The sequence below is a fragment of the Saimiri boliviensis genome, chromosome 6 (assembly GCF_048565385.1).
Source record: "Saimiri boliviensis isolate mSaiBol1 chromosome 6, mSaiBol1.pri, whole genome shotgun sequence".
NCBI classification, from domain to species: domain Eukaryota; kingdom Metazoa; phylum Chordata; class Mammalia; order Primates; family Cebidae; genus Saimiri; species Saimiri boliviensis.
Window position 1 is genome coordinate 114,950,441 of NC_133454.1, and position 14,216 is coordinate 114,964,656.

General features: G+C 51.4%; 1 protein-coding gene across 2 annotated transcripts; it reads left to right on the forward strand.

Moving 5' to 3' along the window:
- The first annotated feature begins 381 nt into the window (after nt 1-381).
- Nucleotides 382-14,201, forward strand: NR1H3 (nuclear receptor subfamily 1 group H member 3). 2 transcript variants are annotated; one of them, XM_010334159.2, is made up of 10 exons: nt 382-491; nt 752-885; nt 2,850-3,038; nt 3,744-4,010; nt 4,557-4,765; nt 4,863-5,042; nt 5,233-5,332; nt 12,580-12,693; nt 12,914-13,008; nt 13,189-14,201. In XM_010334159.2, exons 1-10 carry the CDS (start codon nt 397-399, stop codon nt 13,333-13,335), a joined length of 1,530 nt encoding a protein of 509 aa, XP_010332461.2. In that variant the 5' UTR covers nt 382-396; the 3' UTR covers nt 13,336-14,201. The 2 variants fall into 2 exon arrangements, with proteins under 2 accessions (XP_010332461.2, XP_003920109.1); XM_003920060.3 differs by lacking the exon at nt 382-491 and adding an exon at nt 2,244-2,323 and having other exon boundaries at nt 13,189-14,199.
- Nucleotides 14,202-14,216: the final 15 nt, after the last annotated feature.

The window sequence follows — 14,216 nt, forward strand, 5'->3', positions numbered from 1 at the left end:
GAGCCTGCCATCACTTCAGATAGGGCTGTTCCTCAGATGAGGCAGCCTGCATACTTTCCCAGGTCCATTGTGTGCTGGCACCTGAGTTGCCCGCCTCCTGCCAACCCTTCCCCCCCATCCCAGGCCTGCTATTACTCATTGCAGATTTCCTACCAAAGGCTCTCCTGGCCTCTTCTTTCTGTGGTCCCTGCTGGGCACCCACATTCAGAAACTCCTTGGAAGGCCCAGCACCTGTCTCTCTCCACCCCTGGATTTCTACCAGCTTGGCTGAGGCCCGGGGAGAGCTTCTTGGCCTCTTCCCAGAGGCAAGGGAGGAGGAGAGAGGCTGGGAAAGCAGGCTGGGACCCAGTGTCGCAATTCCGGGCCGTGCCGGGACCTTTGCTCCTCGAGGTGTCTATGGAGGGGAGGGAACACCGACTCTGGAGGCTGCTGGGATTGGGGTGGGGGTTCCTGGGAGGCAGTCCTTCTGCAAGAGCTGCTAAGAGCGCTGGGTAAGGAGAGGAAGGGGAGAGACATGGAACTTGGCAAGTCTGCAGGGAAATGCCACTGCTTTGGCCGAGAGTAGGGGGGCGGGAGTGGCGGGAGAGGGGGCGGCCTGCTGGGGAGGAGCCAACCTGATGGAGAAGCTGCCCTGTGGGCGGGGTGAGGAGGGGAGGGCTCCGGTCGCCAGGCAGGAAGGAGGGGTGGCCCGACCCCTTGGCAGTCCCTCCTCTCAGACTTTCCCCAAATTGCTACTTCCCTGGGGTTCCAGGTCCTGCTTGTGCTCAGCTCCAGCTCGCCGGCTGGCCACCAAGGCCTCTGGACAGGGAACTGCACCATCCTCATCTCCCAGCAAGGGGGCTCCAGAGACTGCCCACCCAGGAAGTCTGGTGGCCTGGGGATTCGGTGGGTCTGCTCCTTAGCAGTGGCCTGGGACTCTGTATCTGGGGTGGGGTAGGGGAGTGTCCTAAGGATCTGAAAAGGGGGTTTCTGGGGAGAAGTGAGGGGTGATCGTGATGGGAGCTTGGGACAGAAACAGGACTCTGGGTCCCAGAATAACTCATGAGGGGTTCCGGGGGAGGAGGTCCTCCATGTGAATTGGGGAGATTCTTGGAGACAAGAGGTTTGTGCTGGGACCCTGGAAAGTGGCTCGAGTGAGGGTCTCTAATAAGCAGCGTATTTCACTGGGTGGAGCGAGCTTTGATCCTGTCTCCTGGTCCTGCTCAACTCTGGCTGTCCTCAGTGTTGGAGTGAGGGGGAAGAGGCCTGAGAGAAGCAGGGCAGATGTACCCAAACATTCCCTGCTGGCCTGGAAGGCACTTCGGGGGAGAAAGGCTGGCAGTGTCTAGGAGCCCAGACTTTGGAGTCAGAGCAGGGTTGGAGTCTTGACTCTACCGCTGCCTGTGTGACCATAGTTACTTAATCTCTTTGAACCTCAGTTTGCTCACCTGCAAAATGAGTTTAAGAATAGTTCGGTGCCAGGCGCGGTGGCTCAAGCCTGTAATCCCAGCACTTTGGGAGGCCGAGGCAGGTGGATCACGAGGTCGAGAGATTGAGACCATCCTGGTCAACATGGTGAAACCCCGTCTCTACTAAAAGTGCAAAAAATTAGCTGGGCATGGTGGCACGTGCCTGTAATCCCAGCTACTCAGGAGGCTGAGGCAGGAGAATTGCCTGAACCCAGGAGGCGGAGGTTGTGGTGAGCCGAGATCGCGCCATTGCACTCCAGCCTGGGTAACGAAAAAAAAAAAAAAAAAAGAATAGTCCTGAGCCGGGAGCAGTAGTGTGAACCTATAATCTCAGCTACTCAGGAAGCTGATTGCTTGAGCCTAGTAGTTTGAGGTGATAGTGCACTATTATTACACCTGTGAATAGTGCTGGGCTCTAACCTGGACAACATAGAGGGACCCCATCTTAAAAAAAAAAATAGTCTTGACTTCAGAGAGATATTATGAGGAAAGCATGTAGTCTCATAACAGGCTGGGTGCAGTGGTTCACTCCTGTAATCCCCACACTTTGGGAGGCCCAGGTGGAAGGATCACTTGAGCTTAGGAGTTCCTAGACCAGCCTGGGCAACATAGGGAGACCCTGTCTCTAAAAAACATAATAGTAATGCAATAAGTCCTTAGTATAGGCTATTATATAGCAAGTAAATGTTAGCTGATATTGTTGGTACTGATAAAAGGGAGGGTCAGGTGGAGGAGGGAGCTGAGGCCAGAAAGGAGCCCAGTTCTAGAAGAGTATAACCTGGGTCCTTCCTGCAGGGCAGTGCCTTGGTAATGACCAGGGCTCCAGGAAGAGATGTCCTTGTGGCTGGGGGCCCCTGTGCCTGACATTCCTCCTGGTAAGCTTCATTCCAGCCCTCTCCCCTGAGCCCAGACCGCAGGCTCCTCGCCTCCTGCAGGAATCAGCCTCCTTCATTACCTGCCTTCTTCCCTCCTCCAGAGAGCAGTCCAGAGTCACTCTTAGTGGTGCTTGCCTCCCACCCAGTTCACCTCTCCCCTGGTTCCACTGCCTGGTCTTTGCAGTCACCTGCCCAGTCCTCCCCAGTCTGGGCTTGCTGCTGGAGAGAGCTGGCCAGCTGAGTGCTTACCCTGCTCTGGCTTTAAAGAGTTTTGTCTGATCTCTGAAATGCATACCCTCCAGCCCCGCAAAGGGACAAGGGTTATCTTCATTGAGGGCTTGAGATGTAAGAAACAAGTGACTAGTCCTAGCTAGAGCCCACACGGACTCTAGGGTCCCAAAGCCTGAGCTGGGACTTTGCTGCCCTCTAAGGGCGGGGATAAGTTTGCAGTTTCCCAGCTAGAACACTGGGCAGGGGAGCCGGGATGGGGCCTGAGACCCCCTTGTGCCTCTCTTTTGGTGCTCAGACTCTGCAGTGGCGCTGTGGAAGCCAGGCACACAGGATGCAAGCAGCCAGGCCCAGGGAGGCAGCAGCTGCACCCTCAGAGAGGAAGCCAGGATACCCTACTCTGCCGGGGGCACTGCAGGGGTGGGGCTGGAGGCTGCTGAGCCCACAGCCCTGCTCACCAGGGCAGAGCCCCCTTCAGAACACCCAGGTGAGGAGCTTCTGGGCTTGGAGGAGGTAGGATCTGGAAGAGGTTCCTTGGGGGGTTTTACCTTATATATAATTTCATGGTTAAGTCCAAAAGCTTTGGAGCTAACTAAATCTGACTGATTGAAGTGTGAATTTTGTCTCTACTTTAGGCCTTTCTGAGCCTCAATTTCCTTGTTTATAAAATGTAAATAAAAATTATGGGCCAGACGTGGTGGCTCACACCTGTAATCCCAGCACTTTGGGAGGCTGAAGCGGGCGTATCACGAGGTCAGGAGCTCGAGACCATCTGGCTAACAGGGTGAAACCCCATCTCTACTAAAAATACAAAAAATTAGCCAGGCATGGTAGCACGTGCCTATAGTCCCAGCTACTCAAGAGGCTAAAGCAGGAGAACCTGGGAGGTGGAGGTTGCAGTGAGCCGAGATCACACCACTGCACTCCAGCCTGGGCGAGAGAGTGACTCAGTCTCAAAATAAATAAATAAATAAAATAAATGTATGGTTTTCATAAGGTTCAGTGTATATAAAAGGGTCATACACTACCTAGAACATAATGACACTTGGCAAATGAGGGCTACTGTTCTCATAAAAGAGAGATGGAGTTGAAGGGAATGGAGGTCACTGGGTGCCCAGGGCAGTGGCTGAGTCAGGGAGAACGGGAAGTTCTTTCCCCTGGGGAGAGCACTGAGGCACTTTCCTGTCTCCAGAGCTCCGTCCACAAAAGCGGAAAAAGGGGCCAGCCCCCAAAATGCTGGGGAACGAGTTATGCAGCGTGTGTGGGGACAAGGCCTCCGGTTTCCACTACAACGTTCTGAGCTGCGAGGGCTGCAAGGGATTCTTCCGCCGCAGCGTCATCAAGGGAGCGCGCTATGTCTGCCACGGCGGCGGCCACTGCCCCATGGACACCTATATGCGTCGCAAGTGCCAGGAGTGTCGGCTTCGCAAATGCCGCCAGGCTGGCATGCGGGAGGAGTGTGAGTTTCCGGGGCTAGAGTGGGGAAGAGGCTGAGGGGAAAGAGGGAGCCAGGGTGTGACCACAGACAGGTGCCTGAACTTGCTGGGGCTAACCGGTCCCTAAGTATGGATTAAAATATCTTTCTTGACAGGGCGCAGTGGCTCACACCTATAATCCCAGCACTTTGGGAGGCCAAGGCAGGTGGATCACCTGAGGTCAGGAGTTTGAGACCAGCCTGGCCAACATGGTGAAATCCTGTCGCCTCTACTAAAAATACAAAAATTAGCCGGGTGTGGTGGCATGTGCCTGTCATCCTAGTTACTCAGAAGGCTGAGGCAGGAGAATCACTTGAATCTTGGAGGTGGAGGTTGCAGTGAGCTGAGATCATGCCACTGTACTCTAGCCTGGGTGAATGTGACACTTCGTTTCAAAAAAAAAAAAAAAAAAAAACTTCCCTTTACCCAGTGCTATCTGCTTTTCTGGAGCCCCAAACCGCCTATTTTGCCCCCTTCTTGCTTCCTGTCTCCTTATCTGTGCCCCTCCTCACATCTGGCCCTGTCCTTAGGCGTCCTGTCAGAAGAACAGATCCGCCTGAAGAAACTGAAGCGGCAAGAGGAGGAACAGGCTCATGCTACATCCCTGCCCCTCAGGGCTTCCTCACCCCCCCAGATCCTGCCCCAGCTCAGCCCAGAGCAACTGGGCATGATCGAGAAGCTGGTTGCTGCCCAGCAACAGTGTAACCGGCGCTCCTTTTCTGACCAGCTTCGAGTCACGGTACTTGACACACCTGGGGAGAGGTGGCTGCACCCAGATCACCAGTGGGCTTCTTGATGTTCGACTCAAAGCGCTTTGCCTTTTTCCTCCTGGGTAGCCTTGGCCCATGGCACCAGACCCCCACAGCCGGGAGGCCCGTCAGCAGCGCTTTGCCCACTTCACTGAGCTGGCCATCGTCTCTGTGCAGGAGATAGTTGACTTTGCTAAACAGCTTCCTGGCTTCCTGCAGCTCAGCCGGGAGGACCAGATTGCCCTGCTAAAGACCTCTGCGATCGAGGTGGCTGGAGAAGGGCGAGGGATGAAGGGAGAAGCAGAGTGGGATTATCTGTGGGAGGGCCTCCAGACATCGAGCTGGGAGAGCCAGATCCGCTGGGAAGCAGGGATGAGGGGAATCGGCCTCCCTGGAAGGGGCCATGCTCCAAGACCAGCCCTCTCGTCCCGGTTTGAGGTCTGCTGCTTGTGTGCAGGTGATGCTTCTGGAGACATCGCGGAGGTACAACCCTGGGAGTGAGAGTATCACCTTCCTCAAAGATTTCAGTTATAACCGGGAAGACTTTGCTAAAGCAGGTGAGAACTGAGATCACACAGGGGTTGGGCTTGGATGGACAGGTGCTTCTTTTTTATTTGTAAAAAATGAGATAGAGTGTCTCACTATGTTACCCAGGCTGGTCCCAAACTCCTGGCCTCATTTGATCCTCCTGCCTCGGACTCCCAGAGTATCGGGATTACAGGCGTGAGCCACCCACCACACCTTGTTATTGCTGTTGTTGTTTTTGCTGTTGTTTTTGAGACAGAGTCTCGCTCTGTCACCCAGACTAGAGTGCAGTGGTGCGATCTCAGCTCACTGCAACCTCCACCTCCTGGGTTCAAGCAATTCTGCCTCAGCCTCCCGAGTAGCTGGGATTACAGGTGTGCGCCACCATGCTCAGCTAATTTTTGTATTTTTAGTAGAGACAGGGTTTCACCATATTGGCCGGGCTGGTGTTGAATTCCTGACCTTAAGTGATCCACCCGCCTCAGCCTCCCAAAGTGCTGGGATTACAGGCACGTAATCCCACTGAGCCTGGCCAGGACTGGTGCTTTATGTCATAGGCTCATAGTGACTACAGAGCCACAGGTCCAATGTTTGGGTGGCTGGTAAGGAAAGGCTCCCCTTGTTTTTTGAAGATGGAAAATTGGAATGCTGATAGGCTTCTCTCATCTGCTCCAGATAGACGCCTGTCTTCTGTTGCTTCAGGTCAGTAGTTTTCAAACTGTGTTCCAAGGAACATGAGGGATTTATGGAAAAGGCACGCTGGAGGAGAAACAGGAAGGCACAGAGATGTCCTCCATTCTTACTTTAGCCAAACAAGAAGCTCCATTTAAATCCGCGTTGTATATTGCACTGCTACATAATATTTTGCTTGCAGATTTTATAGCTTAAAAAAATATTTGGGCCGGGCGCGGTGGCTCATGCCTGTAATACCAGCACTTTGGGAGGCCGAGGCGGGTGGATCACGAGGTCAAGAGATCGAGACCATTCTGGCCAACACGGCGAAACCTCGTCTCTATTAAAAATACAAAAAAAATTAGCCGGGCATGGTGGCACGCGCCTGTGGTCCCAGCTACTTGGGAGGCTGAGGCGGAAGAATCACTTGAACCAGGAGATGGAGGTTGCAGTGAGCTGAGATTGTGCCACTGCACTCCAGCCTGGTGATAGAGCAAGACTCCGTCTCAAAAAAAAAAAAAAAAAAAAGTTTGAAACTCACTGCACTGAACCTTTTAGTAGTCAGAAAATGAACAAATCTTCCTCACATGTGCTCTTTGGGGATCATGGGGGCTGATTTCCCCTATTCTTTTTTTTTTTTTTTTTTTTTTAAGACAAGGTCTTGCTCTGTCACCCAGCCTGGAGTGCAATGGCATGAACACGGCTCACTGCAGCCTCAACCTCCTGGACTCCAGCAATTCTCCTGCCTCAGCCCCCCAAGTAGGTGGGACTACAGGCACGCACCACAACACTCGGCTAATTTATTATATATATATATAATGTATATATTTATTAAATATATATAAATAAAAATATATAATAAATTATATATAATAATAAATAATATATAACAAATATATAAACAAAATATATACTATATATTATATATATATATATATATATATATATTTTTTTTTTTTTTGAGACGGAGTTTCGCTCTTGTTACCCAGGCTGGAGTGCAATGGCGCGATCTCGGCTCACCGCAACCTCCGCCTCCTGGGTTCAGGAAATTCTCCTGCCTCAGCCTCCGGAGTAGCTGGGATTACAGGCACGCGCCACCATGCCCAGCTAATTTTTTGCACCTTTAGTAGAGACGGGGTTTCACCATGTTGACCAGGATGGTCTCGATCTCTTGACCTCGTGATCCACCCGCCTCGGCCTCCCAAAGTGCTGGGATTACAGGCTTGAGCCACCGCGCCCGGTGCTATAATATATATTTTTTAGGCGGAGTTTTTGCTCTGTTTCCCAGCTGGAGTGCAGTGGCACGATCACTGCAACCTGTTCAAGCGATTCTCCTGTCTCAGCCTCCCAAGTAGCTGGGATTACAGGTATCCACCACCATGCCCAGTTAATTTTTTGTATTTTTAGTAGAGATGAGGTTTCACCATGTTGGCCAGGCTGGTTTTGAACTCCTGACCTCAAGTAGTCCTCCCACCTCGGCTTCCCAAAGGGCTAGTATTACAGGCATGAGCCACCCCGCCTGTCCTGACTTTTTATATTTTTTGTAGAGAATGGGTTTTGCCATGTTGCCCAGGCTGGTCTTGAAATGGTCTCGAACTCCTGAGCTCAAGCAATCCACTCGCCTCGACCTTCCAAAGTGCTGGGAATACAGGCATGAACCACCACACTGGGTCTCCCCTCCTCTTTTTCAATTGCACTTTCTGATGAACTGGAACCATGCCCAGAGGGGATGTACGATAAGAGCAAATGCTTCCATCCCCACCCTGTGTCTGAAGTATTTTCTCCAAGAATTAGTTCACATTGTGGCTCTCTAGCTGATGCTTGCTTGGGAGCTACGCAGAAGGGGTTTCTTCATATTCAACTATTGGCAATGTTTGTGTGATCAGAACTGGCCTGGGAAAGGATGGGAGGCTGAGGGAGTTTTGGAGTGGCTGGAATTGAGCTTCAGCAGGAAACCAAGTAGTTTAACAACTGGATAAGTGGGGCTATAAAATATGGCTGATGCCATGACTCCATTCTCAGGACTGGTATGTCTGTGGCTGGGCCAGTCATCAAGCCTTCCCTGGTTTCTGATGACTCAGGCCAGCTCATGTACTTCTTATATCTCCCTCTCCCAGCACTGGCCCACCCAGTGAGCTTTCTAGGAAGGCCTTCCTTCGCTGTAGGGCACGAATGGGCCAGGGCTTGACAGGGCTATGTTGGCACCTCTTGCCTTCTGTACTGCCCAGTGTGCTGCCTGCATGTATTGGCACCTAATAGGGTAATTTAATGACTTTATCGAGGTTTAAAGCCCAGCTTTTTTTTGGGTGGGGGGAACAGAATCTCGCTCTGTTGCCAGGCTGGAGTGCAGTGGCACGATCCCGGCTCACCACCACCTCTGCCTCCCGAGTTCAAGCAATTCTCCTGCCTCAGCTTCCTGAGTAGCTGGGATTAAAGGCACTCGCTACCATGCCCAGCTAATTTTTGTATTTTTTTTTTAAAGTGGGGTTTCACCATGATGGCCAGGCTGGTCTTGAACTCCTGACCTCAGGTGATCCACCCACCTTGGCCTCCCAAAGTGCTAGGATTACAGGCGTGAGCCACAGCGCCCGGCCAATTTTTGTATTTTTAGTAGTGAAGGGGTTTCACCATGTTGGCCAGGATGGTCTCAATCTCCTAACCTCGTGATCCACCTGCCTCGGCCTCCCAAAGTGCTGGGATTACAGGCTTGAGCCACCGCGCCCGGCCCTATCTTAGGTCTTCTTAACCGTGGCTCTTCTCTCCTTCAGAATATTCTCCTTTTGGAATTCTGCCCAGTTCTAATATCTCTATATTCCTTTGGTACTCATAGACTTGTGCTATCTGAATCTGTACCTATTTATAGATTTATTTGTATAAGCAGTTTTGATGTCATCTTGTTTTCCTTTCATTTCTCATTTCACGAGTGAAGTTTTGGGGAGAAGGGAACAGGAGCTGTGTTTGTCAGGCCTCCTCCCCTCTCTGTCCACTACTATTACTGCATACAGTAGACGACTGGTGACATGGGCCGAGCACATTTGAGGTGTCCATTCCGCGAGCATCAGCAGACCCTTACAGGTGCATTAGCCAATTATAGAATCTTTTATTAATTTCTGTATAAAGGGGGCTGTTTGCCATACTTTGGGGCTCAAATCCTCACCAAGAAATGCTTTAGAAAATGGGGCTTGCAGGCTGGGCGCGGTGGCTCATGCCTGTAATCCCAGCACTTTGGGAGACTGAGATGGGCAGATCATGAGGTCAGGAGTTCAAGACCAGCCTGGCCAACATGGTGAAACCCCATCTCTACTAAAAATACAAAAATTAGCCACGTGTGGTGGCACATGCCTGTAATTCCAGCTACTTGGGAGGCTGAGGCAGGAGAATCCCTTGAACCTGGGAGGTAGAGGTTGCAGTGAGCCTAGACTCCAGCCTGGGCAACAGAGTAAGTGAGACTCTGACTCAAAAAAAGAGAATATGGGGCTTGCCGCCAGGTGCGGTGCAGTAGCTCACACCTGTAATCCCAGCACTTTGGGATGCTGAGGTGGGCGGATCATTTGAGGTCAGCAGTTCAGTACCAGCCTGGCCAACTTTGTAAAACCCTGTCTCTTCTAAAAATAGAAAAATTAGCTGGGTGTGGTGGCACACGCTTGTGGTCTCAGCTACTCAGGAGGCTGAGGCAGGAGAATCGCTTGAACCCAGGAGACCGAGGTTGCAGTGAGCAGAGATCGAGCCAGCCTGGGTGGCAGAGCAAAACTCTGTCTCAAAAAAAAAAAAAAAGGGGGAGGCCGGGGTGCAGTGGCTCACGCCTGTAATCCCAGCACTTTGGGAGGCCAAGGCGGTGGATCACAAGGTCAAGAGATCAAGGCCAATGCTGGTCAACATGGTGAAACCCCGTCTCTTCTAAAAATACAAAAAATTAGCTGGGCATGGTGGCGCATGCCTGTAATCCCAGCTACTCAGGAGGCTGAAGCAGGAGAATTGCCTGAACCCAGGAGGCGGAGGTTGCAGTGAGCCGAGATTGCGCCGTTGCACTCCAGCCTGGGTAACAAGAGCGAAACTACGTCTCAAAAAAAAAAAAAAAAAAAAAAAAAAAAAAAAAAAAAGAAAAGAAAATGAGGCCCGCCCATTAAATGGACTAAGGCACATACTTGATAAACATCAAGGTGAAAGTACAGGAAATGACTAACCAAGAAGCCTTGAATAGAAAAATGTAGCAGATGGTCGCTAAAAGAAATCTGACAAAGCCTGGGGAACAAGGTAGGGTGCAGAGAATTTGACAATGTGTATGCGAAAGTATTCTCTAGGTGTTATGACTTTAGATCATGGTTTGTTGCATTTTAGTCTTCTCAGCAGGAAGACTATTTCCATTAAAAAATCATTATTTATTGGTTGGGCGCGGTGGCTCACAGCTGTAATCCCAGCACTTTGGGAGGTCAAGGAGGGTAGATCACGAGATCAAGAGATTGAGACTATCCTGGCTAACATGGTGATACACTGTCTCTATTAAAAATACAAAAATTCCGGCCGGGCGCGGTGGCTCAAGCCTGTAATCCCAGCACTTTGGGAGGCCGAGATGGGTGGATCACAAGGTCAAGAGATCGAGACCATCCTGGTCAACATGGTGAAACCCCGTCTCTACTAAAAATACAAAAAATTAGCTGGGCATGGTGGCGCGTGCCTGTAATCCCAGCTACTCAGGAGGCTGAGGCAGGAGAATTGCCTGAACCCAGGAGGCGGAGGTTGCGGTGAGCCGAGATCGCGCCATTGCACTCCAGTCTGGGTAACGAGAGCGAAACTCAGTCTCAAAAAAAAAAAAAAAAAACAAAAAAACCAAAAATTATCTGGGTGTGATGGCACATGCTTGTAATTCCAGCTACTTAGGAGGCTGAGGAAGGAGAATCGCTTGAACCCAGGAGGTAGAAGTTGCAGTGAGCCGATATTGCGCCACTGCACTCCAGCCTAGAGACAGAGCAAGACTCTGTCTCAAAAAACATGAATTATTACTAATTTTACAAACACTTATGTGGTAGTTACCATATATGCCACATATTTATGATAGGTACTATTATTATTCCCATTTTACAGATGGGAAAACCAAAGCCCAGAGAGGTTAAATAACTTCTTCGTAAGTGGTAGAGCCATAATTCAACCCCAGACAGTCTGGCACCAGGGTCTCACCCACGCTGCAGTATTCCCTCTAGGATGTGATACATGAAATGTGTCTCTGGTGTTCAAATAAGTAAGGCCAATGCCAGTTAAAAATGTTTTGTTTTTTTTTTCCTTTGAAGCAAGGTTTTACTCTGTCGCCCAGGCTGAATACAGTGGTGATCACGGCTCAATGCAGCCTCGACCTTCTGGGCTCAAGTGATCCTCCTGCCTCAGCCTTGAGTAGCTAGGACTACAGGTGTGAGTCACTGTGCCCTACTGAAAACGGAATCTTTTTTTTATTTTTCATTTTGGAGCTGGAGTCTTGCTCTGTCACCCAGGCTGGAGTGCAGTAGCACAATCTCACCTCACTGCAACCTCCACCTCCCAGGTTCAAGCAATTCTCCTGCCTCAGCCTCTCAAGTTGCTGGGACCACAGGCGCCCAGCTAATTTTTGTATTTTTAGTAGAGAAGGGGTTTCACTGTGTTGCCCAGGCTGGTCTCAAACTACTGAGCTCAGGTAATCTGTCTCCCTTGGCCTCCAAAAGTGCTGGGATTATAGGTGTGAGCCACCATTCCTGGCCTTTTTTTTTTTTTTTAATACAGAATCTCGGTCTGTCACTCAGGCTGGAGTGCAGTGGAGTGATCTCGGCTCACTGCAACCTCCACCTCCCAGGTTCAAGTGATTCTCCTGCCTCAGCCTCCTGAGTAGCTGAGATTGCAGGCACCTGTGACTGCGCTTGGCTAGTTTTTGTGTTTTCAGTAGATATGAGGTTTTGCCATGTTGGCCAGGCTGGTCTGGAACTCCTAACCTCAGGTGATCCACCCACCTTGGCTTCCCACAGTGCTTCCCATGGTGCTGGGATGACAGGCTTGAGCCACCATGCCTGGCCTTCTGTATAATTCTTTATTTTTACTTCTTTATTTTTTTTTTGAGACGGAGTTTTGCTCTTGTTACCCAGGCTGGAGTGCAATGGCGCAATCTCGGCTCACCGCAACCTCCACCTCCTGGGTTCAGGCAATTCTCCTGCCTCAGCCTCCTCAGTAGCTGGGATTACAGGCACGCCCCACCATGCCCAGCTAATTTTTTGTATTTTTAGTAGAGATGGGGTTTCACCATGTTGACCAGGATGGTCTCGATCTCTTGACCTTGTGATCCGCCCACCTTGGCCTCCCAAAGTGGTAGGATTACAGGCTTGAGCCACCGCGCCCGGCTTTTTTTTTTTTTTTTTTAAAGACGGGGTTTCACCATGTTGGTCAGGCTGGTCTCGAACTCCCGACCTCAGGTGATCCGCCTGCCCTGGCCTCCAAAGTGCTTGGATTACAGGCATAAGCCACCATGCCCGGCCCCCCTCTGTAGACTTCTTAGTGAGTTCCTAGTAGTTTCCTAAGGTGAGGCCTTAGAGAGAGAAGGAAGTTTCTGCTGCTTCTGCCACAGGCATCAGCCTCCCTTCTTCCTCCCCAGGGTTGCAGGTGGAATTCATCAACCCCATCTTCGAGTTCTCCAGGGCCATGAATGAGCTGCAACTCAATGATGCCGAGTTTGCTTTGCTCATTGCCATCAGCATCTTCTCTGCAGGTGTGGAGGAGGGGCAATGGGAAACAGCCAGAGACTTGCACCAAGGAGGGCTGCGGGCCCACAGGAATCGAAGAGTGGGTTGGGAGGGTGGAGACATTTGCTATGTTATTTTGGGATGGGAGAGGGTGGCTGGAGCACGTCTCTATTTTTTGGTTGCGATTTGGGGTATGGATCTGGACCCCGGCCAGACCTGCTCCTCAACTCTCTTGGTGACCCATAGACCGGCCCAACGTGCAGGACCAGCTCCAGGTAGAGAGGCTGCAGCACACGTATGTGGAAGCCCTGCATGCATACGTCTCCATCCACCATCCCCACGTGAGTATCCCCATGGTGCCCTTTTTCCTCCTTTCCACGCACAGGCCGGTTCCCTGACATACCTGCTTTCCCTTCAAGTACGATGTGCAGGCAATTCACCTCTCCTACAATTCCCCTACCTTTGCCTCACTTCCCTGCAGACAGGTAAAAGCTGTGCTTGAATCTCTCTTCTTTCCCCAGGACCGACTGATGTTCCCACGAATGCTGATGAAACTGGTGAGCCTCCGGACCCTGAGCAGCGTCCACTCAGAGCAAGTGTTTGCACTGCGCCTGCAGGACAAGAAGCTCCCACCGCTGCTCTCTGAGATCTGGGATGTGCACGAATGACTGTTCTTTCCCCATAGTTTTCTGTTTTCTGGGTTGGATGGCTGAGGCTCAGGGGCTGCCTCCTAGAAGTGAAACCGACTGAAAAGGGCAAACATTCCTGGGAGCTGGGCAAGGAGATTAAAAGAGTCAGAAGGTTCGGAGTTTTGTGGCTGCTGAGCAGTGGGGCGCCGGCTAACGCCGTGCTGTGTCTGAAGACCACATTGACCCCAGAAACGGATGGGCCTGGGGGCCACTTTGCACAAGGTTCTCCAGGGCCCTGCCCATCCTGCCTCCACCACTTCCTGTTTTCCCCACAAGGCCCCAAGAAAAATTCTCCACTGTCACTCTGTGGTATGGCCATAAATACCTCAGGGCCGCCTCACTGATAGGTCTGGTACTGTTTGAACAGGAAGATCAAAATGAATACAAAATGAGAGGAGCCAATTTCTGGTTTGGGGGTGGGGACACGGTAGTAGAGGAGGAAGCCTTCGATCTTTAGGATCCACCTCCAAGACCAGAGGAAGGAGAGTCCCAAGTGACAGCCTTGGCCGTGAGAGAGGGCCTCTTCTTACTAACCCCCACTGCGCCACATGGGTAAATGGAATGCAGAGGCTTAGGCACGCCCTTCCCCTGCTGGGATCCAGGTGGGATCACGTTGCCTTTCTGCGGGGGAGTAGGAAGTGTTGTATTTCAGAGCTAAGACCTCGGGGTGCACCTCACGTGCGTGTGTAGCATGCCTTACTTTTTCATTTGGCATATGAAAAAGACACAACCTGAAAGACCCAGTGCCCAGTTTCGGCTCCCAGACTCCGTGGCATGAGAAGAGCCGTGCGGCCGCGAGGAGGCTGTCCTGCGGCTGGCTGGCCTTGGGAAGGGACTGGACTCCATCTCCCAGCGGGCGC

What these genes read in the sequence shown, in the direction of transcription:
- NR1H3 (XM_010334159.2), top strand. Translation starts at nt 397, where the DNA reads ATGGAGGGGAGGGAACACCGACTCTGGAGGCTGCTGGGATTGGGGTGG. An exon ending in AGAGCTGCTAAGAGCGCTGG is followed by an intron (nt 492 to 751) that starts GTAAGGAGAGGA and finishes CTGGGGTTCCAG; the next exon opens with GTCCTGCTTGTGCTCAGCTC. An exon ending in TCTCCATCCACCATCCCCAC is followed by an intron (nt 13,009 to 13,188) that starts GTGAGTATCCCC and finishes TTCTTTCCCCAG; the next exon opens with GACCGACTGATGTTCCCACG.